Source organism: Pseudonaja textilis, unplaced genomic scaffold, assembly GCF_049901715.1.
Source record: "Pseudonaja textilis isolate UNSWEBS1 unplaced genomic scaffold, rPseTex1.2 PTEXCTG100, whole genome shotgun sequence".
In the NCBI taxonomy this organism is placed as follows: domain Eukaryota; kingdom Metazoa; phylum Chordata; class Lepidosauria; order Squamata; family Elapidae; genus Pseudonaja; species Pseudonaja textilis.
The window spans coordinates 10,437-34,502 of record NW_028262443.1 but is presented as its reverse complement, the minus strand read 5'-3'; the positions used below and the strand labels follow the sequence as shown (position 1 = coordinate 34,502).

General features: G+C 39.6%; 2 protein-coding genes across 5 annotated transcripts in view; both read right to left on the bottom strand.

Annotated features, from left to right (window-relative positions):
• LOC113451834 (uncharacterized) overlaps nucleotides 1-24,066 on the bottom strand; it is a 37,394-nt gene that overhangs the window by 11,371 nt on the left and 1,957 nt on the right. Inside the window, exon 1 of one of the 4 annotated variants that reach the window (XM_087918562.1) lies at nucleotides 10,303-10,464. The exons of 1 other annotated variant lie outside the window; for it this stretch is intronic. The gene's annotated coding sequence lies outside the window, so the exon portion shown is untranslated. Of the gene's footprint in view, nucleotides 1-4,590; nucleotides 4,639-6,981; nucleotides 7,053-10,302; nucleotides 10,465-24,066 lie in introns of those variants that run through there. 2 more of the 4 variants (XM_087918559.1, XM_087918561.1) reach the window with 2 other exon arrangements.
• On the bottom strand, nucleotides 412-24,066 carry LOC113452336 (uncharacterized). The gene is given in 2 exon segments (XM_087918565.1): nucleotides 412-4,111; nucleotides 20,372-24,066. Coding segments are annotated over 2 exon segments (2,910 nt in total). The 5' UTR covers nucleotides 21,875-24,066; the 3' UTR covers nucleotides 412-2,704.

Sequence of the window (24,066 nt, the reverse complement as noted above, 5' to 3'; positions counted from 1 at the left end):
AGTTAGAACGTCTCTGTGCCTACACAAACGCTTCTGTGCCTGCGCAAAGTGAGTGTTTGGCATGCACATGCACACAAAGTGTGTACATGCGCGCAAAATGCGCCCAACAAGCCATGCCCACTGAACCGGGGCAACAGTATTTGCATCCCACCACTGCTACAAGGTCCCTTCCAACTCTGTTAATCTGTCTTCAGCTCTTCAAGTCAGATAGATCCTCTGTGATAGTGTGATTTTCAAAAGCTTACAAATCCACTGGTACACGCAATGGTTGCTTTAGAGGTTGTAACATTAAAAGGGAAGCCGTAGCTTAGGTATCCAGTTTGAAACATCCTAACTTCCTTCTTTCAGACTGGCAGCGATGGAGAAAAACATCTCTGAATCTGAAAAGAATGCCAATAAAAACAGATCCAGTTTAGCCATTCTAATTTTTTAATGAAATATCATTCTTTCATAGAATGTAGGATTGGAGCAGATAGCAATGCAACAAATACATTAGGAGGCAGAAACCTAATTGCTGCTCACATCATCAGAGTCACAGAGTGCATGGACTGATGTATGACTGAAATTGAAATTCTAAATTTATAATGAGGGAAGGAAAGCTGAGGAAAACAGATTGCTCATAGAGACACAGAGTGCACAAAAGAGGGATTACAAGTTAACAATTGTAGTGCATTAGAAACTCATTGTATGTGTGAAGTCCTTATCACTGATAGAGTTGGGAAATGAACTTTACATAACATTTTATTACATTCATTTATTATTAAACTTAATTGCTGCCCATCTCAATTTGAGGCAACTCTGAGCGTCTTGCAACTCTTGCCTTGCCCTAATGTTCATAGCAACACTTCACAATACCCATTTTTTACATGCCAAATGCTTCTGATAATTCTAACATAATGCATTTTGAAAAATGAGACATTTTCTGTTGTATATTTTTCCTCATCTTAAGATAGCAAAACAGAGAGGTTCGTCCCTCTTCTGCATTATCAATGTGGACAGTGTGACAAAATGGCAGCCATTTCCCCAAGTCTACTGCATGACCCAGGGACGAATCCAAGGCCCACTAAAAATGGTGGCTGCTTCCAGGACACAGTCATGAGGCCCAAGGATGCATGTCCTTCCCTCCCTCCCCAACATGAGGATCAGAGATCTTCCAAAGGTGAAGAGGAGGAGGAGGAGGGTATGAGGCCTGGTGGGGTGGCAGTCAGGCCTGAGGACAGCAGGGACCCAGTGGGAATGGGGAAAATCCTGGGGGGGAGGCTCTGGGGAGCTGAGGGAAGGGGCAGGGATGGGAAACAGAACATAGGGTGTCTTGGAGGGTGGGGGAGCCCCAGGGATGCCTGTGGCAGGCAAGCCTGGCCTTGCTCTAGGCCTCCAAGAGTTTTCCCCACTCCTGTGGTAACCAGTACTCTGCTTAACAACTCACACATTCAATTAATGGCTGCCTCAGGGACAGCAAGGGATTCAGATAGTTAAGGAAAGCCGACTCACTTAACAGTCTTTGCAATATGCAACCGTAATTTCAAGGCCCATAATAGTTGTATCTTGAGGATTACTTTTATGCTGGCTGGGGAATTTGGGGGCTCAAAATCTGGGCGAAATCAAGGTAGAAGACTGAAACTCCACATGTGGGAATTTCATAATCAACATACAAAAAATCTCCAGCCAAAATTCCTTTTTGAGGAATTCCACTACTTCTGGAAAAAGAAATATCCAAAAGCTTCTGCTGATAATCTGAAGCTAGTGGTTAGCCATTTTCCATTTCCCTTTTCTCTCCAACTAGTTTACTCCTTGAAATGTTTGAGTAAAATGAATCAGACCAAAATTCAAACAATTGATTTATCACCTAGTTTTTTTAAAATTTACTTATATATTTTCTCTTTACATATAGTAAATGCTTAATGAACAGCATACCTCTATTATCCAACCATTGATAAAGCAAGTCCCAAATTCAAAAACATTGTTTCTTCTTTTTCTTTTATCTTCAGTGAGTCTACCAATTTCTGCATGATCTAATATTTTAATTATATCTTTTTCTATAGTTGTTTCTCATTTTTCCAGTTTTGTGCAAATACAATTTTTGCTGCTGTCAAGACATGTAACATTAAATATACATTCCCCCTCTCATATTTTTCTGGTATTATGCCTAACAAAAATAGTTCTGGCTTATAATTTATATGCTGCCTTAACATTTTTTCTAACCATGTATGCACTTTCATCCAAAAAACTTTTGCCTTTGAACACATCCACCATATGTGATGATATGTGCCCAATATTTGATTAAATTCCAACATTTGGTGGGCATATTTTTAAACATTTTTGCTAGCCATGCTTGTGGTAAGTGCCACCTATTGAACTTTTTATACAGATTTTCCTCATACGTAGTTGCCATCGTCAATTTATAGTTTCTTTCCCAGAGTTTTTGCCAATTGTTCTTTTAAAAGTCATATATCTTAACATCTTTCTCATATTTTGATTGCATTTGTATATGTGGCCACCACAATAAACACCCTGTTTCTGTAGTTCTTGTTTAGTTTCTAGTTCCCCTTCCACATTCAAAGTATCTTTATATGTTAATTTTTTTCAAGATTTATTAGATTTGGGTGAACAAATGCTTTCATTTTTCAAACACAATTCAAACAATCAATTTCTCACCTACACTTTCAATGGGAGATAACAAATGAAATTCAAGTGTTCTCTAAACTCATCTATTTTTCCACATATGGATTACCTTGTGTGCAATAAGGGATCATTTATGCTTAAAATAACGTCAACAGTCTGGACATTTCAAATATTTCTCCATGGTGTGAACACTCTGGTGTCTCATAAGATGGTAATTTTGACTGAAACTTTTTCCACAGTCAGGACATTCAAAGGGCTTCTCTCCTGTGTGAGTCCTCTGGTGTTTCACCAGGTTGGAATTACCACTAAAACTTTTCCCACAGATAGGACATTCAAAGGGTTTCTCTCCTGTGTGAGTCCTCTGGTGTATCACCAGGCTGGAATTCTCACTGAAACTTTTCCCACAGTCAGGACATTCAAAGGGTTTCTCTCCTGTGTGAGTCCTCTGGTGTCTCTTGAGGCTGGAATTTGTAATGAAACATTTCCCACAATCAGGACATTCACAGGGTTTCTCTCCTGTATGAGTCCTCTGGTGTATTACCAGATGGAAATTTTGTCTGAAATATTTCCCACAATCAGGACATTCAAAGGGTCTTTCTCCTGTGTGAGTCCTCTGGTGTTTCACCAGGTTGGAATTGTCACTAAAACTTTTTTCACAGATAAGACATTCAAAGCGTTTCTCTCCTGTATGAGTCCTCTGGTGTATTACCAGATAGGAATTTTGTCCGAAACATTTCCCACAATCAGGACATTCAAAGGGTTTTTCTCCTGTGTGAGTCCTCTGGTGTTTCACAAGGTTGTAATTATCTCTAAAACTTTTCCCACAAATAGGACATTCAAAGAGTTTCTCTCCTGTATGAGTCCTCTGGCATATCACCATGTTGGAATTCTGATTGAAACTTTCCACATAGATAGGACATTCAAAGGGTTTCTCTCCTGTGTGAATACTCTCGTGTCGAACCAGGCTAGAATTATAACCAAAACTTTTCCCACAGATACGACATTCAAAGGGTTTCTCTCTTGTGTGAGTCCTCTGGTGTATCATCAGATGGGAATTTTGACTGAAACTTTTCCCACAGTCAGGACATTCAAAGGGTTTCTCTCCTGTATGAGTCCTCTGGTGTATTACCAGATGGGAATTTTGTCTGAAATATTTCCCACAATCAGGACATTCAAAGGGTTTCTCTCCTGTGTGAGTCCTCTGGTGTTTCACCAGATTGGAATTGTCACTAAAACTTTTCTCACAGATAGGACATTCAAATGGTTTCTCTCCTGTGTGAGTCCTCTGGTGTATCATCATGTTGGAATTCTGATTGAAACTTTCCACATAGATAGGATATTCAAAGGGTTTCTCTCCTGTGTGAATTCTCTGGTGTCTCACGAGATGAAAATTTCTAATGAAGTTTTTCCCAATATCTAGACACTCATACAGTATCTCCCTGGAGTCAATCCACTGATTTATCACCAGACTGGAATTGTGACAATGCCTTGTTTAGTGGTGCTTTCATTCAAGCCATTTTCTTCCTCACAGGGAGGGGCCTATATTACTGTCTGCTCCACACAGCTTTACTATTCAACTTTTCCTCCAACTGACTTCTAAATATGCTGAATGAAAAGTAATCTCCCTTGACATTTCATATAACATATCCTTGAGTTGTACATAATCTGCTTATTCTGGCTTGAATTTTTTTTAAATTTTGTCTAACAACTTCTGGAGGAGGAGGAGAACAGTATGGTTTTCTGAATGAAATGGAAACTATTTTGATTTCTGGCTTGATTTAATTCCCTTTTCAACATTGCTTGTTATTTGCAGTTGTCCCAAGTGCTCTTATTGCCATCTTTGTCTGTAAGATTCAAAGAAAAGTGTAACATTAATTGTTTATTAAAAGTTTTGAGATGATGTGAAAAAAGAAAAAATTACAATGAAAAAGCAAACATGCCCCAATACTAGAATAAACTCTTACTTACCTTGTTTATGATTCATTTGACACATGGAAGACTACTGAAGTGGTATTGATGTTCAAATATGCATTCAATCAAATTCAATTTTTAATTGGGTTAATCACAAATTCTTAGCAACCAAAGGACTATCATCAATTATAATTTGAAATGCTGGGGATAGATTATTTAATTGCAGACATATCCCTACAGAGAGAAAAACAGATATTCCCTACCTACACTATTCATGGAGAAAATCTATGTCTTTCAAAGCTGACAATATATGCCAAAATGGTTATAGTCAAAGCTTCTGAGCTAAATTTAGCGATGTGGGGGCTTTAACTGATGAAATTGTGAGAAGTGAAAATTATAACCCTAAAAAATTCAGTAAAAAATTAATACTGGAACTCCAGGTACACTGGATAAAATGTTTGCCTTTAGCTCTTTTGCAGATTAGAACGAGCCCTAGAAAGGAAGGTATTTCACCATATGAAATGATGTTTGGCTTACCTTATCCTGGAATTATGAGAATACCTAGGATGGAGTTTAAAGATGTCTTCCTTAGAAAATATATACAAGGACTGTCCCAGTGTTTTTCTCTTTTAAGGTCTAAAGGACTACTATCTTAAACCCTACTTTTCAAATTTGCTGTCCATAGTTCCAGCCTAGTGATTGGGTCCTAATAAAAGGCTGATATGAAGAAAAACTTTGTCACGTCCTGCTGACCACTGAGCAAGAGCAGTCTGGAGCAAGAGCAGTCTGGACAAACAATAAATGGTGGACCCACTACACATGTGTAAAAGGACCAGTTAATGAACTTAAAGAGTAGAAAGAGGAGAAATTACAACCTGTTTGGAAAGGGCCATACCAGGTGCTGGTGACCACTGAGTTGGCCGTGAAGTCCAGAGAGAAAGGTTATAGATAACAGATAATCAGAGTTGGAAGGGACTGTATAGGTCATCTAGTCCAACCCCCCGCAGAAGCGGGAGACCCTACACCATTTCTGACAAATAATTTCTGACAAATAGGTTGAACACACTATTCTAAAGTTGAGGGACCAGTGGACTCACTTTCTGGATGGATAGTGAAACGAGACACATCGAACCCTTTCGTTTAACATTGAAAAAAAAATACACTTAGTTTATGGAAAAAGTGGACGATTGGGTTTCTCATTTGGCTGGGGGTAATAAACGTTTGTATAGTGTTGTTGATCATCTTGAGTAGGGAGATAGTTTGGAAGGTGGATATAAGTCCCCAATGACCAGCTGGAAGTTTTAAAATCTAAGAAAAATAAACAAACACAATTACGCTAGGTAGGGCGGGCCCAGTACACTAGAAATATGAAGCTCATAGTGGTGGTGGTAGTTGCCTTGTGGGAAGCCATGCAATATGTGAAGGTAGGAATGGAAACTTTTGATGCATTGCCTCATTATCCTATAACATGGCAGCAGCTATGTTTACATACTGGACATGAGAGTAAGTATTCCCAGGTACAGACACCACTGAAATTGACTGAAGCTACATTGGGAGCTGGAATCTGTATTAGATCCACCTTGAGTGATGGGATACCGTTAGGTTAAATACCCAAGGTATAACCGTACATATGATGTAGGTATAAACCATAGGGATGTATCAAGTAGAATGGAGTTTCTGTATAATCAATGTGCTGAACTTTATGGAAATTATTCACCATCCTCTAAAAAATTTAGAATCCTGGAAGAAGGGCTACTTTTACCATATACTGGATTGAAGAGTGCACCGTCAAACCTTATCTTTTGCATAACATCACTACACACTTAACACATACTGATGAGTCGACCTTTAAGAGGTTGTGGTTCTATTGACCTCATGGCTACCAAAATTTTGCCTGGCTAAAGGACCAATTTTAATACATAATCACTATTATTGTTATAGGATTTATATCGTGTATTCATGTAATTTGTATGCAATGTTTGCCTCTATGTGGTAACAGCTGTAATATTGCTATCAAGTAACTAAGCCAAAGATACTAGGGCGAAAAGGCAAATGATTAAGCCAACGAGAGGTGAGAATTATGTCGCAGGATTAAGATGGAGGTTTACAGAATAAAGGATAAAATCGAAAAGGTCAGATTGTGAGAAGTGAAAATGATTCCTGTAAAGAAAAAAGCAAAAGTATTGACATATTTCTTTTCTGTATAACCTGAGAAGCCCCTGATCAAATATTAACTAAGAAACTGCTAACAAGGCAAAATCCATTAAGAATAGTCCATATGAGGACAGTTGTCCTGAGTTCTCTTCTTGCCATCTTCTTTGTCTGTAAGATTTAAAGAAAAGTGTAACATTAATTGTTTATAAAATGTTTAGAGATGATGTGAAAAAATAAAAAAGTAAATATTGCAATGAAAAACATGCCCCAATACTAGAATAATCTCTTACTTACCTTGTTTATGATTCATTTGACACATGGAAGACTAGTGAGATCCATGTTCAAATAAAGATGTGTTCAATCAAATTCTTAGCAACACAAAGGACTATCATCAATTATAACTTGTAGTGCTGGGGATAGATTATATAATTGCAGATATACCTACCTACATATGTATTCATGTGAAAATCTATGTCTTCCAAGTCTGATAAAATGTCCAGAATGTTTGCATTCAAACCTTCTGAGCTAAATTTAGAGATGTGGGGGCTTCAACTGATAAAACGATGCCGAAAGCTTCTGCAAGATTTGAAGCATCGCTTTTGTCCATGGAAGTCCTCAGAATCAAATAAGAGCAGAAAACACTGTCCACAAGTACTCTGGTGACATCCCCACTCAAGTAATCCTCACTTAATTTACCATAATTGGAACTGATATCTGCATCATTAAGCAGTTCAATCATTAAGCATGATGTCACATGACAGTGCCAAGTTGCATCTGTTCCTCTGTATTTGTTAAGCAAATCACTGTAGGTTGTTAAAGGCAATTCCATATTACTGCGGACTTACAATTTCCTGCCAGGTATACCCAATGATTTTGCTTGTGAGAAGCTAGTTGAGGTCACAAATGGGGATCATCAGTGTGGGATGCTGCGGTCATCATAAAAGTTTTTCCCCTCAACTGAAAAGAATGAACTTCTGAAAACCAGGTGTTCCAAAAGGAATCCTTTATTGAAAGGGATTTTACTTCAACACTAGGCAAAGCAGAGCCTAAGATATCTCCAGGTGTACAGTCATAGATAAAGGAAGTTAGAACCCCTCCCCTTATTCAGATATGGATTTAGGCAAACAAAGAACCAACATATTAATTCCCCACTCCCCATCTCTGGGAACATATCTTAGCAGAGTTCCCAGGAGTATCTTCCAGAGCAGGAATTTTTATGGTTCCTTCTCATCTTGTTCTCTGTTCAAGAGGTGACAAGTTTCTGGACATCTGGCTCCACTCCTCCAGTAGTACATCATATGCAAGTTATACAGAATCAATATAGGATTTAATATATTCAGGTTACATCAAAAAGGATTACTTGTACCACCTCCCCCCACCTCTCCTTCCATTGAGGAATGGCAGATACATAGATCTGACAATCAGCTGTCCAGATATTCCCAGAAAAGGGTGTCTTGGAGGGTGGGGAGCCCCAGGGATGCCTATGGCAGGCAAGCCTGGCCCTGCTCTAGGCCTCCAAGAGCTTTCCTCAGTCTTGAGGTAGCCAGTACTCTGCTTAGCAACTCGCACATTTGATTAATGGCTGCCTCAGGGAGAGCAGGAGATTCAGGTAGTTAAGGAAAGCCATCTCAGTTACCAGTCATTGCAACATGCAACCGTAATTTCAAGGCCCATAATATTGTATCTTGAGGATTACTTTTATGCTGGTTGGGGAATTCGGGGGCTCAAAATCTGGGCAAAACCAACATAGAAGACTGAAACTCCACGTGTGGGAATTACATAATCAACATACAAAAAAGCTCAACCCAAAATTCCTTTTTGAGGAATTCCACAACTTCTGGAAAAGGAAATATCCAGAAACTTCTGCTGATAGCCAGAAACTAGTAGTTAGCCATTTTCCGTTTCCCCTTTCTCTCCAGCTACAAATTTAATCCTAAGAAATGTTTGAGTAAAATGAATCAGGCCAAAGATTCAAACAATCAATTTCTCACCTACACTTTCTTTTTTAAAAAAATATTTATATATTATTTATATATATTTATCATATCTATATGTAAAAGGCAGACTTAGAAATAAAAATTAAAATAAACATGAACATGGTACGGAAACCCTGTCGGACCTTGATGGATATAAATCACCGGGACCTGAGGGATAATATCCCAGAGTTTTGAAAGAGCAGGCAGATGTTATCTCATAACCATTGTATCATATGTTTAAATAATCTTGGAGCACTAGAGAACCACCAGAGCATTGGAAGAGAACTGATGTGGTTCCCATCTTCATAAAAGGTGGAGAAAAGAGACCCAGGAAACTACAGACCAATCAGCCTAACATCGACCTAACAACCTTGGAAGATACTGGAAAAAATAATAAAAAAACAGATCTGTGAACATCTAGAAACAAATAAAATCATAACTAGTAGCCAGCACGGGTTTGTTAAAAACAGATCATGCCAAACTGATCTTATTTCATTCTTTGACAAAGTGACTAAAGTACTAGACCAGCGAAATGCTTTGGATTTAGACTTCAGCAACGCATTCGACAATGTAGATCACAACCTACTTCTTGGTAAGCAAGAAAAATATGGAATAGACAGCATCACCACCAGATGGATTTGTAACTGGCTGACAAACCATATACTCAACAAATAGTCCTTAATGGCACTACATCCACACGGAGGGAGGTAAGCAATGGGATATCACAAGGTTCTGTCTTAGGCCCAGTACTTTCAATATCTTCATAAATGACTTAGATGAGGGTATAGAAGAACTCATCAACTGGCAGGAATAGCCAACACCCCAGAAGAAAAGCTCAGGATCCAAAAAGATCTTGACAGACTTGAAAAATAGGCCATATCCAACAAAATAAAATTGAATGTGGAGAAAAGCAAACTTTTTTTTCTTGTTCACACCTGGGCAGAAAGAAACTAAACCCACAAGTACAAATTAGGCGAAACCTGGCTCCAAAACAGTAACTGTGAGAGGGACCTTGGAGTCTTGGTGGGCGATCACTTAAACATAAGTCAGCAGCGTGCAGCAGCAGCCAAAATAGCTAATACAATCCTTGGTTATAGAAACAGAAGCATAGAATCAAAATCACGTGATGTATTAGTACCACTTTATAAAGCCTTGGTAAGACCATACCTGGAATACTACATCCAGTTTTAATCACCACATTACAAAGAAGAAGCTGAGACTTTGGAAAAAGTGCAAAGAAGGCAAGATGATTAAAAGCCTGGAGATGAAAACATATGGAGAATGGTTGAAAGATTTTGGTTTGGCTAGTCTAGAGAAAAGAAAAAGTAGGGGTGACATGATAGCAGTATTCCAGTACGTGAGAGTCTGCCAGGAAGAAGGGGGGATCAATTTATTTTCCAAAGCACCAGAGGGCAGGACAAGAAAGAATGGATGGAAACTAATCAAGGAGAGAAGCAACCTGGAATTCAGGAGAAACTTCCTAAGAGTGAGGACAATTCACCAATAGAATAGCATGCCTTTAGACATTGTGGGTGTGACATGCTTCACCCCAGTTGCTTCTCTGCTTCCAGGCCGTGGAGGGAACCAAACAGCCCGACCTGCTCCCGGACTCCAATCCCACTTGCTGCCCCCAACTCACCTGCCAGCTGCTGCTTCGATCCTGGGAAGGGCACAGAAGCTGCTCTGCTCACCACCTTCCTCCCATGAGGCATCTGGAAGAGGAAGTTCCTCTGCGCTTTTCCTCCCTTCCCATCCTTCCTAGCAATATGGTACTCGATGGTTTTAACTCCTTTATTACGTATAATAAAGTTTTGTATTGTGCACTTTTCAGGCACGGATGTTGTCTACCTGATCGCCTTCGCCATCTCCAGATAGGAGGCAGAAAAACACGCTTCTCCTAAGAAGTGAGACAAAAATTGTAATTGAAACAACCCTTAAGAAAGTAAAACAAAATTTTGTAAAGTTTATAAAAATATAAGAATAGCAATCATAGTTAAAGCTATTATTTAGTAGAAGACAAATGTAATATAATGTATTATGATATTTAAACCAAAAACCTGTATAGATACCAAGAATGTTGTTGATACCATGTTTTACGATGTAACAAAAGAAACTTAATAAAAAAAAATTAAAAAAAGAAAAAAGAAAAAGAAAAACACGCCTCTCTGGTCTCTAGTACATAAGGTGTTTGCAAGATTATTTTCAGTGTTTAAATGCTATCAAGTCATTTTTGACTTCCAGCAACCGATCATTGCAACTGAGCAAAGTGAAATAGTGAAATATGAGGCTACTTAGCTTACGAAGATTAGGTGACAGGAACTGGGCATGGCTAGTTTAGTAAAGAGAAGGACCAGGGGAGACATGCTAGCAGTCTTCCAATATTTGAGGGGCTGCAGCAAGGAATAATGGATGGAAACTGAACAAGGAGAGATTTAACCTGGAAATAAGGAGAAACTTTCTGACAGTGAGAACAATCAACCAATGGAACAGCTTTGTCTTCCGAAGTTGTGGGAGCGCCATCACTTGAGACTTTCAAGAAGAGATTGGACTGCCATTTGTCAGAATTGGGCGGGGGTTGGACTAGAAGACCTCCAAAATTTCTTTCAACCCACTTATTCTATTCCATTCCATTCGATATATTTCTTCTACCTTATATTGACAATTGTCCCCTTTCTTAGGCCCTATCTTCTAGGCCCTGCTTTATAATTTTCTCTATCTAATGGAGACTTCCCTGCAAGTAAATTTACAGAATTTACACATGGCATTCAACATTTAGCAGTTGTTATACAATTTCCTCCTTCAGGAATCAAACTTCATGCTGGGTGCTCTTGGAGGCAGCCCTGGCCAGCGGGAGTGAAGATGGCTCCCTGGGAACATCTCTCCTGATGTGTTGTCATGTCCTAAATTATGGGTCTTCAAACGTGACAGCTTTAAGACTTGTGGACTTCAACTCCCAAAATTCCTCCTCCAGTCATATTAGCTCAGGAACTCTGGGAATTGAAGTCCACAAGTCCCTTGTCCTAAATCCTTGGGAGCCATGTTAAATAAATCATGAAGATTTGGGGTGTAAAGAGGCTTTGATCCCCACTGAGAGACACCCCCAAGAAAGCTTATTTTGTAATTCTGTAAAAAGAAACATCATTAACTTTAACATCATTAACTCATTAACTTTTAGGGCTGAGACATAGCTAATCTTCGTAAGCTAAGTAGCATCCCATTTCACTAATTCACTTGGCTCAGTTGCAAAGATCGGTTGCTAGAAGTCAAAACATCTTGATAGCAATTAATCCGTGGAAACACCTTGCAGACGCCTTTAGGTAGAGACGGGACAAGCGTTTCCTATCCGGAGATGGAAGTCAAGAGGACAAAATCTGTGCCTACAAAACTGACAAGTACAGTAAGCGGGCTCTGTGGTCGAGTTTAAAGAGTTAAAACCATCAAGTACTGTATTGCTAGAAAAGATGGGAAGAGTGGAGAAGCGCAGAGGAACTTCCACTTCCGGATGCCTCATGGGAGGAAGGAGGTGTGATCGAAGCAGCAGGTGGGAGGAGAGTCCGGGACCAAGTCGGGCTGTTCGGTTCCCTCCACGGCCTGGAAGCAGAGAAGCAACTGGGCTGAAGCGTGTCGGCTGCTGCTGCTGCAGGTTCCTTCCCTCCCCAAATTTAAGCCCACCGGTGGCTTCAATTTTCCTTCTGGGGAGAAGATTTTAAAAACCTCTTTTAAGTTCAGGCTGTTTCTCCATCACTAGAGGAGTGTTGCAGAGGAACGTCGTTGGAAGGATCCCTGGAGGTCATCTATTCCACCCCCCCACCCCGATCGAGCAGGAGACCCAACATCATTTCAGAGAAATGGCTGTCCAGTCTCTGTTTCAAAGCCTCCAGTGAGCTGCTCCATTGGTTGATTGTTCTCTTTGTCAGAAAGTTTCTCCTTATTTCCAGGTTAAATCTCTCCTTGTTCAGTTTCCATCCACTATTCCTTGTCTGTCCTACAGGCGCTTTAGAAAATAGCTTGACCCCTTCTTCCCTGTGGCAGCACCTCGAATATTGGAAGACAGCTATCCTGTCTCCCCTGGTCCTTCTCTTTACTAGACTAGCCAAGTTCCCAGTTCCTGCAACCGTTCCTTGTATGTTTTCGCCTCCGGTCCCCTAATCATCCTGGTTGCTCTTCTCTGTACTTTTTCTAGAGTCCCCCTGAAGCAGCCATTAATCGAATGTGGGAGTTGCTAAGCAGAGTACTGGCTACCTCAGAGCTGAGGAAAACTCTTTGGAGTGCAGGGCCAGGCCAGGTACCCCGTGTTCTGTTTCCCATCCCCGCCCCTTCCCTCAGCTCCCCAGGGTCCCCCCCATACATAAAAAACAGTTTGGCAAACAATATTAGCATTTACATGCTTCCCAACAAGCTTAAGATAAAGCTCATGTAGAAGACAGAAATAAAATCAAAGATAGCAGTCATTTGATGTCCCACTTAATGCCCATGTTGATTCACTTAATGACCAGAAGGTAAGTGAGGTGAAAAGCAAAGATAATAAAATAAAATCTTGCAACACTGAGTGTGTTCTGCCTCTACCCCCACACACAACGTATTATCTCTTGTGAATTAGAGAGGTGATTGTAAAATTATTTTGTTTTGTATATTACTTTAAACATTTCAGATTAAAAAGGGTGTGCATTTCAAACAAATCCTTGGGACCCCCAGGAAATCACTGATAAAAGTTTAGGATATAGAGACGTAATCATCTCTACTGAGAGCCAAACCTCTACAAAAGTGCAGGAATCTATTGATCGGCTTCCAATCTGCAAACTAACACCCTTCAAATATTCTACTCGGGAATACTCAGTTCTGAAATCTAGAAGATATATGTGAGTACACTCACACTTTTTGATGTGAATGTAGTGCAACGGGATTAGCTGAGTGGGTGGATTAACTGGTGAAATGATCCCAAGAGCCTCTGTAAGAGTTAAGGGACCATGTTTGCCAGTGGAAGTCCACTACTCCAAATAAATTATTTTCTTAAATAATGATTTTTTTTTAAAGTTGTGGGTTAAGCATAGTTGTGCCACTTTAATCCATGGATGGCACACCATCAGAGAATCCTATGCTCCAGAATTCTGGGAGTGAAAGTCCTCCCCTCTTAAAGCATCCTGGCTGGGGGATTGTGGGAGTTGAAGTAAAGAATTGTTTGAACTGCCAGCTGCCTCACATTCCGTTACCCCAGTTCAAACTAGCAGATGTTCCACTCCTTCACTCAGGAGCAGTCTGGGGCTCCTTACAGTAATAAACGTCGCTACCTCACCAAAATATCTACGCCTTCCATCTATGAAACAGTTTCCGGACAAGGCGGCAGGAGAGATATTAACTCAAAAAAGGCCAGAAGTATTGTTTTGGGTGGGTTATTCATTCTCTCAACAACATTGTCCTCAGTAAAATATGCCCGATCACATAGTCTCGTAGCAAAGCATAGGTATTCAGCTAGTGTGTATATGTATGATCTGTCCCCAGCACTTCCAGATATAGAGTATTTATCTCTTTGCAGTTCTATGAATTCATGATTGATCCAAGTCATTCAGTAAATTTCCCAATTGAATGGGTATTTGAACATGGATCTCACTAGACATGTATACCGAAAAAGAATCATAATTAATCTAAGAGGTTAAATTATCATTTTGGCATCTTTGTCATGTTTTATTGTAATATACATGCTCTTTACTCTTGTTTTTTTTCCAAATGTTGTGTAGACATTTTATAAACCATAATTAAAGCAACCGTTTTATGTGAACCTTACATTTGCCAATGCCAAAAAGAGCACTGTGGAGAACTGAGAATCACAAGCAGTATTGAAATGCAAAGCAAACCAAGCCAACAATCAAAATCTTATTAGTTCCTCTGGAGAACCCCTATTTTGTCCAGCTCAAAACTCTATTCCTGTTTTCCCCCCTTGCCTGTTACCTGCAGGGGAAGAAGAGTATTGGAGATTTAGGATGTGGGAACATCAACAGGCCAGAGACCCCAAGGGAGCAAGCTTCGTTCATGCAAGCCAGACTGCATCCAAGCATGCCCAGTGTCTATTTTATGGCTGAAGGAAGAAATTTTAAGTCTCTAAAATGCTAAATGCCATGTGCTTCTCTAAATTGTCCTGCAGAGGAGTCTCCATTAGGACAAAGCTGGAGAGAACATACGGAGCAGAGACTAGAAAAAGGAGGCTTAGAAAGAGCGGGTGACTGCCTATATATGACAAGAAAAAGATAAACTCCCCAAGGTGAGATTCCAAAGGGTTGTAAAAGTAGATGCAAAAATCTATGGAAGGTTGCCATACTCTGTTTGAAATGCGTACCTTTTTAAATCTGAAATGTTTAAAGTAATATACAAAACAAACTAATTTTACAAACAGGTTCAGACAAACACCTCTCTAATTCACAACAGATAATAAGTTGTGTGTGGGGGAGGCAGAACACACTCAGTGTTGCAAGATTTTATTATCTTCACTTTCAAATATAAAAAAAAATATTAGAATTTTCCTGTGGACTTGATCTCTTGGTCTGGTCTACCAAGTGAGCCTGGGCCTGAGGGACCTTTCATGGCTGAGGAGGGACTGCAATTTGGGTGTCCCCACTCCTAGTCCAGCAACAGCACCTTCCCCCCTCTAGCACACCAGCTCTCTAATAGGAAAGCCATCCAGAGAGACTCCCTACTGCACATTGGTCTCCTCCCCATCAATCGCAGGAAGGAGAAGCCTGCAGGGTGGTGGTGAATGAACGTGGATAGTCCTCGCCTAACGACCACAACTCTGATTGGCAATTCCGGCAAATCACTTTATTGTAACAGGCTTTTGACCTCACTTCTCTTCTGATCATTAAGTGAATCAATATACTTTTGATTTTATTTCTACCTTCTACATGAAGTTTGTCTTGTTGGGAAGCATGCTAGAATGGTTATCACGGGATTGGGGGACAATGTGATGGTTGCAAATGCAAAGACTGTTTGCCAAATGGCTTTTTATGTATCATCATAATCTTAAATGGTTGCTAAACGAGGCAATAGTCTTGTTATCCTAGCTCCCTCAACTGATCGTCATACGATTTAGTATCCAGACCGTTTATAATCTTAGTTGCTCTTCTTTGCACCTTTTCCATAATTTCAACATTTGTTTGTACTGTGGTGACCAGACCTGGATGCAGTATTCTAAGTGTGGTCTCACTAGCATAATGTGAAGCAGTGCTATTAATTATTGGTGGCTTTTTCAAAACATTTTCTGTCTTCTCCATCATGGGGACCTCAACTTTCACAATGTCTGTTGAATCTGATTCATAATGTGGAGAGTCATCAGGGAAGTTAAATAGTAAGAGAACATCTGTCTGATCTTGATGAATAAAAATCAGGTTTTATGTTTTTATGTCTTGTTTTATGTTTTGTATTTTGTGTGTTCATGTTTGATTGAGAATTAATAAAACCTTGATAGAAAGAAATATAACTGAATAAAAGTGAAGGGAGAAACAATGAGAAATTTGGAAAAGATATATATGTGCTTAAATGGAAATGTGATAATGTGGAACTATGCCTTAAAAAATAATGTTTTATTTGCCTTGTTAAAACATGAGTAACTTTTTAGAAAGGAGGTTTTATGCCTTTATGTCCTATGTTTTGTTTGTCTTTAAAAAATCAATAAAATTTGTTTTTTTTTAAAAATCATCAAGACCTGATGGATTACATCCCAGAATTCTAAAGGAGCTGGCAAATGTTATTTCAGAACCACTGTACCACATCTTTCAAAAATCCTGGAGCACTGGGGACCTACCAGAGGCCTGGAAAAGAGCTGATGTGGTTCCCATCTTCAAAAAAAAAAAAAAAAAAGAAGTCAGCATATCTTTTTTAAAAACAGATAATGCCAAACCAATCTTATTTCATTCAAGAAAGTGACTGAATCAGTAGACCAGCAAAATTCTGTGGACATAATATACTTAGACTTCAACAAGGCTTTCAACAAAATAGACCGCCACCTACTTCTTGGTAAGCTAGAAAAAACTGGGATAGATAGCATCACCACCAGATGGATTCGTAACTGGCTGACAAATTGTACCCAACAATTAGTCCTTAATGGGTCTACGTCTACACTTGAACACTGGGCCCTATCTAACAAAATGAAATTCAGTGTAGAGAAAAGCAAAGTCTTACACTTGGAATAGAATAGCTTTATTCTCATTGCATTCCACAAATACAATGAAATTTGAAAGCTACTCCAGCACAGTGCCCCAAACAGCACATCACAATCACACTACAGAGTATTTAAAAATTAATAATAATAATAATAGGACTAAATCACAAATGCACTGTTTGATTGAAGACAATTATTGCTTTAGAAAAAAAACCTGTTTCTCAATCTATTAGTCCTCATTTTAAGACACCTATAATGCCTCCCTGATGGTAACAGTTCGAAATATGTATGTCCAGAATGAGAACGGTCTGTGGAGATTTTTAGTGTTCTAGAGAGGAGTCTGGTCTTCGCAATCTCTTCCAAAGAAGAAAGAGAGCAACCAATGATTTTTTTTGTGCTGTGTCTATAACTCTCTGGAGCATCTTCTTATCCACTGCAGAGCATCCAGCATGCCACACGGTTACACAGTATGCCAAAATGCTCTCAATGGTAGAGTGGTAAAAAGTAACCAGCAACTTCTCACCCAAACCACTCCTTTTCAGCAACCTCAGAAAGTGCAGGCACTGTTGGGCCTTCTTTGCAGTGGCCATAGTGTGGACCGACCAAGTAAGGTTGTCGGAAATATGAATTCCTAGAAATTCAAAACTATGAACACTTTCCACACAGTCTCCATTGATGTATAGTGGGAGAGGCTCTGATCTGCCTCTTCTGAAGTCTATAATCAATGCGTTGGTCTTTTTGATGTTCAGGGTAAGGTTATGTCTCTTGCACCACAAGACCAGTCTGAGAACCTCTGACCTGTAGGCCGTCTCGTCTCCTCCTGATATGAGTCCCACCAACGTGGTGTCATCTGCAAATTTTATTGTAGAGTTAGTGGGACAAGAGGGAGTGCAGTCGTAGGTGTAGAGTACAAAAGGGGGTTCAGCATACAGCCCTGTGGCGAGCCAGTGCTGAGAGCAAGAGTGGAAGAAAAATAGCTGCCAATCCTAACGGTTTGGGGTCTGTTAGTAAGAAAAACCAGAACTACACATATAGACTGGGTGAAACCAGGCTTAATAGCACTTCTTGTGAAAGGTCCCTTGGAGTGTTAGTGGACAACTAGAGACTTTATAAAAAGTACAGAGAAGAGCAACCAGGATGATTAGGGGACTGGAGACTAAAACATATGAAGAACGGTTACAGGAACTGGGCATGGCTAGTCTAGTGAAGAGGGGGATCAGGGGAGACATGATAGCAGTGTTCCAATATTTGAGGGGCTGCCAGAGAGGAAGGGGTCCAACTATTTTCCAAAGCACCTCTAGGGCAGACAAGGAATAATGGATGAAAACTGATCAAGGAGAGATTCAATGCAGAAATAAGGAGAAATTTTGTGACAGTGGGAACGATTGGCCAATGGAACAACTTGCCTTCTGAAGTTGTGGGAGTTCACCACTGAAGGCTTTCAAGAAGAGATTGGACTGTCATTTGTCAGAACTGATGTAGGGTCTCTTGCTTGGGTGGGGGGTTGGACTAGATGACCTACAATGTCCCTTCCAACTCTGTTAAACTGTCTTCAGCTCTTCGAGTCAGGTAGATCCTCTGAAATAGTATGATTTTCAAAAGTCTGCACACCCACTGGCACACCCAATGGCTGCTTTAGAGGTTTGTAATGTTAAAAGGAAAACCGTAGCTTAGTTGTCCGGTTTGATTCATCCTAACTTGCTTCTCTCAGACTGGCAGCGATGAAGAAAACCATCCCTGAATCTGAAAAGAATGCCAATAAAAACAGCTCCAGTTTAGCCATTCTAGTTTTTTAACTGTGCCTAATGAAAAGTCATTCTTTCATAGAATTTAGGAGCAGGTAGCAATGCAACAAATAAATTAAGAGGCAGAAACCTAATTGCAGCTCACATCATCAGAGACACAGGGTGCATGGGTTGATGTACAATTAAAATTGAAATTCTAAATATAAAATGGGGGAAGGGAAACTGAGGAAGACAGATTGGTCAGAGATGCAAAATGCAGAAGAGACAGATTAACAATCGTAGTTCATTAGAAACCCACTGTATCTACATCCTCATCACTGAGCAAAAGGCGGGAAATGAGCTTTACATTACCTTTTTATTATTAAATTCATTTATTATTAAACTTAATAACTACTAATCTCACAGTTTGATGCAGCTCTGAGCGTTTTGTCTTGCCCTAATGTTCATAGCAACACTGAAAATATCCATTTTTTATATCTCAAATTCTTCTGATAACATTTTCTATTGTACAATTTTTCCTCATGTTAAGGTAGCAAAAAAGAGAGGTTTGTCCTTCTGCGTTATCAGTGTGGACAGTGTGGCAAAATAGCTGCTTCCACAAGTAATAATTCCACAATAATAATAATAGTAATAATATAAATTCTTGATTAACTTTTCATCCACTGTTAACAGTATTTGATCAAATGTTGTCGCTCTTAATAAAAGCCATATATCTTAATAACTTTCTCATATCTTGTTTGCATCTGCGTATGTCGCCACCATGATAAATCAACACCTGATCTGTAGTTCTTGTTTAGTTTTTAGTTCCCCTTCCACATTCAAAATATCTGTATATGTTAATTTTTTTTCAAGATTTACAAGATTTGCCTGAACAAATGCTTCCGTTTTAAAACAAAATCCGAGCTATCAATTTCTCACCTACATGTTCAATAGGAGATCATAAATGAAATTCAAGCATTCTCTAAACTCATCTTACTTTTCCTTTTGTGTGCAATATTTGTCTGCAATAAGGGATGATTTATGCTTGAAATAACATCTACAGCCTGGACAGTTTAATGATTTCTCTCAGGTGTATCACCAGGTGGGAATTTTGTCAGTAATGTTTCCCACAATCATGTCATTCAAAGGGTTTCTCTTTTTTTCTGTGAGTCCTCTGGTGCCTCACAAGGTTGGATTTGCGACTAAAACTTTTCCCACAGTCAGGACATTCAAAGGGTTTCTCCCCTGTATGAGTCCTCTGGTGTTTCACCAGGCTCAAATTATTACTAAATTTTTTCCCACAGTCACAACATTCAAAGGGTTTCTCTCCTGTGTGAGTCCTCTGGTGTTTCACCAGGCTGGAATTATCACTAAATCTTTTCCCACAAATAGGACATTCAAACGGTTTCTCTCCTATATGAGTCTTCTGGTGTTTCAGCCGGTGGGAATTCTCTCTGAAACTTTTCCCACAGTCAGGACATTCAAAGGGTTTGTCTCCTGTATGAGTCCTCTGGTGTTTCACAAGGAATTTTCAAACTTTTCCACAGTAGGACATTCAAAGGTTTCTCCTGTGTCCTTTTCACCATGAATTACTAAACTTTTCCCACATCAGACATTCAAAGGTTTCTCTCCTGTGTGAGTCCTCTGGTGTTTCACAGGCTGAGTTATACTAAACTTTTCCACAATAGGACATTCAAAGGGTTTCTCTCCTGTGTGAGTCCTCTGGTGTTTCACCAGGGGAATTATTGAACTTTCCCACAAAGACATTCAATTTCCCAGTCGTACATTCAAAGGGTTTCTCTCTGTGTGAGTCCTCTGGTGTTTCACCAGGCTGAATTATTACTAAAACTTTTCCCACAAATAGGACATTCAAAGGGTTTCTCCCCTGTATGAGTCCTCTGGTGTTTCAACAAGTGAGAATTCTGTCTGAAACTTTTCCCACAGTCAGGACATTCAAAGGGTTTCTCTCCTGTGTGAGTCCGCTGGTGTTTCACCAGGTCTGAATTATTACTAAAACTTTTCCCACAGATAGGACATTCAAAGGGTTTCTCTCCTGTGTGAGTCCTCTGGTGTTTCACCAGGCTTGAATTATTACTAAAACTTTTCCCACAAATAGGACATTCAAAGGGTTTCTCTCCTGTATGAGTCCTCTGGTGTATCACAAGGCTTGAATTATTACTAAAACTTTTTCCACAAGTAGGACATTCAACAGGTTTCTCTCCTGTATGAGTCCTCTGGTGTATCACCAGGTGGGAATTCTGACTGAAACTTTTCCCACAATCAGGACATTCAAAGGGTTTCTCTCCTGTGTGAGTCCTCTGGTGTTTCACTAGGTTGGAATTATATCTAAAACTTTTCCCACAGATAGGACATTCAAAGGATTTCTCTCCTGTATGAGCCCTCTGGTGTACCACCAGTGTGGAATTGCGACTAAAACTTTTCCCACAAATAGGACATTCAAAGGGTTTCTCTCCTGTATGAATCCTCTGGTGTATCAGCAGGTGGGAATTACAACTAAAACTTTTCCCACAAACAGGACATTCAAAGGGTTTCTCTCCTGTATGAGTCCTCTGGTGTTTCACCAGGTTGGAATTATTACTAAAACTTTTCCCACAAATAGGACATTCAAAGGGTTTCTCTCCTGTATGAATCCTCTGGTGCATCAGCAGTGTGGAATTGCAACTAAATTTTCTCCCACAGTCAGGACATTCAAAGGGTTTCTCTCCTGTATGAGTCCTCTGGTGTTTCACCAGGCTTGAACTATTACTAAAACTTTTCCCACAAATAGGACATTCAAAGGGTTTCTCTCCTGTATGAGTCCTCTGGTGTATCACCAGGTGGGAATTCTGACTGTAATGTTTCCCACAATAAGGACATTCAAAGGGTTTCTCTCCTGTATGAGCCCTCTGGTGTACCACCAGTGTGGAATTACAACTAAAACTTTTCCCACAAGTAGGACATTCAAAGGGTTTCTCTCCTGTATGAGTCCTCTGGTGTACCACCAGTGTGGAATTACAAGTAAAACTTTTCCCACAAGTAGGACATTCAAAGGGTTTCTCTCCTGTGTGAGTCCTCTGGTGTTTCACTAGGTTGGAATTATTACTAAAACTTTTCCCACAGATAGGACATTCAAAGGGTTTCTCTCCTGTATGAGTCCTCTGGTGTATCACCAGGTGGGAATTCTGACTGTAATGTTTCCCACAAGTAGGACATTCAAAGGGTTTCTCTCCTGTATGAGTCCTCTGGTGTATCACCAGGTGGGAATTCTGACTGTAATGTTTCCCACAGAAAGCACATTCAAAGGGTTTCTCTCCTGTGTATGTACTCTGGCGTATCATTGTTTTGGAATTCTGACTGAAATTTTCCCCATAGATTGGACATTCAAAGGGTTTCTCTCCTGTGTGCGTGCTCTTGTGTCTCAAGAGGTAGGAATTTGTAACGAAACCTTTCCCAAAATCTCGACACTCATAGGGTTTGTCCTTCCATGAATCCTCTGATGTATTACCAGGCTGGAATTATGACTGGAAATTCTCCCACAGTCAGGACAGTGAAAGGTTTTTTTTCTTTTGATTCTTCTGATGTATCACCAAGCTGGAATTACAACTGAAAGTTTTGCAACAGTCAGGACATTCAAAGCATTTCTCTCCTATGAGAGTCTTCTGGAATATTACCAGTGTGGAATTTTGATTTTCCCATAATCACGATATTCAAAGGGTTTCTCTTCTGTCTGGGTGCTCTGGTGTCTCATGAGATGAAAATTTGTAATGGAGCTTTTCCCATTATCTAGACACTCATACAGTTTCTCCATGGAGTCAATCCACTGATGTATCACCAGACTGGAATTGTGACAATATCTTGTTTAGAGGTGCTTTCATTCAAGCCATTTTCTTCCTCACAGGGAGAGGCCTATATTACTGTCTGCTCCACATGGCTTTACTATTCACCTTTTCTTCCAACTGACTTCCAGAAATACTGAATTAAAATAATCTCCCTTGACATTTCATATAATGTATCCTTCAGTTGTGCATAATCTGCTTATTCTGGCTTGAAATCTTTTTTAATTTGGTCTAACAACTTCTGGAGAAGGAGGAGAATTGTATGGTTTTCTGAATGAAAAGGAAAATATTTTGATTTCTGGCTTGATTTCTTTCCCTTTTCAACATTGCTTGTTATTTGTAGTTGTCCTGAGTTCTCTTCTTGCCATCTTCTTTGTCTGTAAGATTTAAAGAAAAGTGTAACATTAATTGTTTATAAAATGTTTAGAGATGATGTGAAAGAATAAAAAAGTAAATATTGCAATGAAAAAACAAACATGCCCCAATACTAGAATAATCTCCTACTTACCTTGTTTATGATTCATTTGACACATGGAAGACTAGTGAGATCCATGTTCAAATAAATATGTGTTCAATCAAATTCTTAGCAACACAAAGGACTATCATCAATTATAACTTGTAGTGCTGGGGATAGATTATATAATTGCAGATATACCCACCTACGTATGTATTCATGTGAAAATCTATGTCTTTCAAGTCTGATAAAATTTTCCAGAATGTTTACATTCAAACCTTCTGAGCTAAATTTAGAGATGTGGGGGCTTCAACTGATGAAATGATGCCGAAAGCTTCTGCAAGATTTGAAGCATCGCTTTTGTCCATGGAAGTCCTCAGAATCAAATAAGAGCAGAAAACACTGTCCACAAGTACTCTGGTGACATCCCCACTCAAGTAGTCCTCACTTAATTTACCATAATTGGAACTGATATCTGCATCATTAAGCAGCTCAATCATTAAGCATGATGTCACATGACAGTGCCAAGTTGCATCTGTTCCTCTGTATTTGTTAAGCAAATCACTGTAGGTTGTTAAAGGCAATTCCATATTACTGCGGACTTACAATTTCCTGCCAGGTATACCCAATGATTTTGCTTGTGAGAAGCTAGCTGGGAAGGTCACAAATGGGGATCATCAGTGTGGGATGCTGCGGTCATCATAAAAGTTTTTCCCCTCAACTGAAAAGAATGAACTTCTGAAAACCAGGTGTTCCAAAAGGAATCCTTTATTGAAAGGGATTTTACTTCAACACTAGGCAAAGCAGAGCCTAAGATATCCCCAGGCGTACAGTCATAGATAAAGGAAGTTAGAACCCTCCCCTTATTCAGATATGGATTTAGGCAAACAAAGAACCAACATATTAATTCCCACTCCCCATCTCTGGGAACATATCTTAGCAGAGTTCCCAGGAGTATCTTCCAGAGCAGGAATTTTTATGGTTCCTTCTCATCTTGTTATCTCTTCAAGAGGTGACAAGTTTCTGGACATCTGGCTCCACTCCTCTAGTAGTACATCATATGCAAGTTATACAGAATCAATATAGGATTTAATATATTCAGGTTACATCAAAAGGATTACTTGTACCACCTCCCCCACTTCTCCTTCCATTGAGGAATGGCAGATACATAGATCTGACAATCAGCTGTCCAGATATTCCCAGAAAAGGGTGTCTTGGAGGGTGGGGAGCCCCAGGGATG